Source organism: Propithecus coquereli, unplaced genomic scaffold (assembly GCF_000956105.1).
Source record: "Propithecus coquereli isolate 6110/MARCELLA unplaced genomic scaffold, Pcoq_1.0 Scaffold149, whole genome shotgun sequence".
NCBI lineage: Eukaryota > Metazoa > Chordata > Mammalia > Primates > Indriidae > Propithecus > Propithecus coquereli.
Genome location: NW_012139302.1, coordinates 1,808,535 through 1,810,934, shown reverse-complemented (window position 1 = coordinate 1,810,934; position 2,400 = coordinate 1,808,535). Strand labels below are relative to the sequence as shown.

At 33.5% G+C, this 2,400-nt stretch overlaps 1 protein-coding gene across 1 annotated transcript in view; it reads right to left on the bottom strand.

Moving 5' to 3' along the window:
* CYYR1 (cysteine/tyrosine-rich 1) overlaps positions 1–1,647 on the bottom strand; it is a 129,375-nt gene extending 127,728 nt beyond the window's left edge. Inside the window, exon 1 of the mRNA XM_012640134.1 lies at positions 1,523–1,647. Within this exon, the coding sequence (XP_012495588.1) occupies positions 1,523–1,647 (125 nt within the window). The remainder of the gene's footprint in view (positions 1–1,522) is intronic.
* Between the last annotated feature and the right edge of the window lie 753 nt (positions 1,648–2,400).

Here is a 2,400-nt window from a genome sequence, read left to right as displayed (position 1 = left end):
CAAAGAATTACAGAATCGATTTGACCTCGTGGTCCCCAAATCTAAACCACCTGCTGGGCCACTCACACCCTACCTGGAACAGCAGCATCTGGCATGTGCAGACCACTTGAAAATAAAATTTCAATTTATTAATAATGTATTTTATTATAAATTAAATACTGTAAGGGGACATACAACTGTAAACATCATTGTGTATTTACATTTAGGCTGATAAATTCCTGTAAAAAATCATTCTGACAGTTTTCTAATATAGGAAGTGGGCTTAATTTCTTTTCCACCAAATCATCCATGAAGAAAAACTCAACATTTTATGAAGAGTTTATTTGCATTTCAAAGAGTGTTTAAAATCCATACATTATTTTTTATTACAGCCTGACATTTCTTTCATGGTTATGATGGCGCTCAAGAGCATCCCGAAGTATGATTTTTTGGTCTGTATTCAGAGGGACATATTCTCTAACATCAGCCCCAGCATTGATTCTATGTGGTGCCAAGTTTTCTATTCTCAGGAAACTGAGGATGTGTTATAAGCCGTCTCAATGGACACATCCCTAAAATAGCTGGGCACGTATGACTTAGTGCCTAATATTTCCTGTTTCCACTTGAGCCTTCACAGGGCCCGAGTTAGATAGAATTGTTTAGGAACAGAACATTTCCCAAATCATCCTGACACTCACTTGAAAAACAAAAACCGAAGAGGACAAAGGCAGATTGCTGCAATCTGAAAGCCATGGGATTTTTGACTCAATAAATTCTTCTGTTCCTAATTCTCTACCTTTTATTTCTCGACTGTGTGTTCCTCTCTGGAGGAACTGACCAGTGCACACTTTTCCAGACATACAACCCTGAAAGCAGGACCCGCTTCTCCATTTCCCTTTGCCCAGCAGCAGCTCTAACATTCTTGATTTGTTACGGGGAAATGCTTAACACATTCTGCATGTGCGTATTTCTTTCCTGTGTATGTGCTTAGTTATTTATCACTTTACATTATTCATACCTCACTTTTCTTAGGCTCTAAACTTGTTTCCTGAAGTTGTTTTATATGTGTTATGTGAGAACTGACATTTCATATCTCAACTGTTTTTTTATTCATAACCTCTCCTTTCCCTGACATATATTGGATACCTTAAATTAATATATGATAGCAAAATGAACTGGCCATAATTAAATAAACAAATTTTGACTTACAAATCCTTCAACAAAGCAGAAAAAAATGTCATTGACATTGTTAAAATATTATTAATCAAATGATGTCTACTTAAAACATTATTATAATACAGAAAATTAAACAATAAAATAATACTTTTTAACTGTCTTCTAATAAAGGCAGTTTATTTTGTATATTAACTTGCACATTTTGTCAAATTTAATATAGCACATTAGATAGTGATGAGCGTTTAATATATCTTGTAAAGATTTTATGTCAATAACCAATCTTAAAATCTCTTGCCTTAGTACTCTTTGAAACTGTAACTGGATAAAGGAAAGAATATCGATATTGCCAAATTTGACTAATACTCACGAGAGGATATTCCCAATATAAGCATAGTAGGAGCAACAGTAGGGTGTGGTTCCATCACAGCAGTAAGATCTGCACTCTTTGCCACACTGAGCGATGCAATTGTCTACAAAATAAAAACCACACATGAGCAGTTAATGTTGTAACATCCCAGTTTCAGGAAAAATTATTCTATGTCACATCTTAATCAGCCAATGACCACTCTTTAGTACATGTAGATCTTCATATTTGTACTCAGAATTCTAAAATAAGGCTCTAACTTAGCCTCTCTTCCCCACTTTAAGCTGGTAAAGGCAAAGACAGTTCTTCTTCAATCTTCTGCACCAAGAACCATCCTTGGCAGTTAGGGTTGGTTGAATCAGCTAATGAAAGAAGGAATGAATGAATAATTCAATAATCAGTCATTAAATTTGTCAGTAAAGTTTTTATAAAAAATTTTAAATGACAAAGTCTTCTGATTTTAGGGTATTATATTTTCAATTAACCTCAATTAATGGAAAGGGTTATTGACATAGATAATAATAAATAAGGATAATGCATAATTTCCATGACAATGCATTATAAGCTTTTCTTTTATATCATTTTTTACCTTCATAATTACAGTTGGCATACATATAGTAGCACAAAGGAGTCTGCTTCCTGTCCATCCCTTTGGACTGGAAGTTGTGGGTGAGTTATAAGAAGAAGTTCTCATAGGTAATTAATTTGTGAGTACTTAAGAGTTTATTTAATGTAAGATTGAAGAATCAAACTATCAAAGAGTACTACGTGAAGGAGGGAGAGGTATTTTTTGATTTCAAGGATTTGTTGGAGCAAACAAAACTAAATTACTATTTTTTCTATATATTTTTCAGCAAGAAAAATTATACCAAAAATGTTTT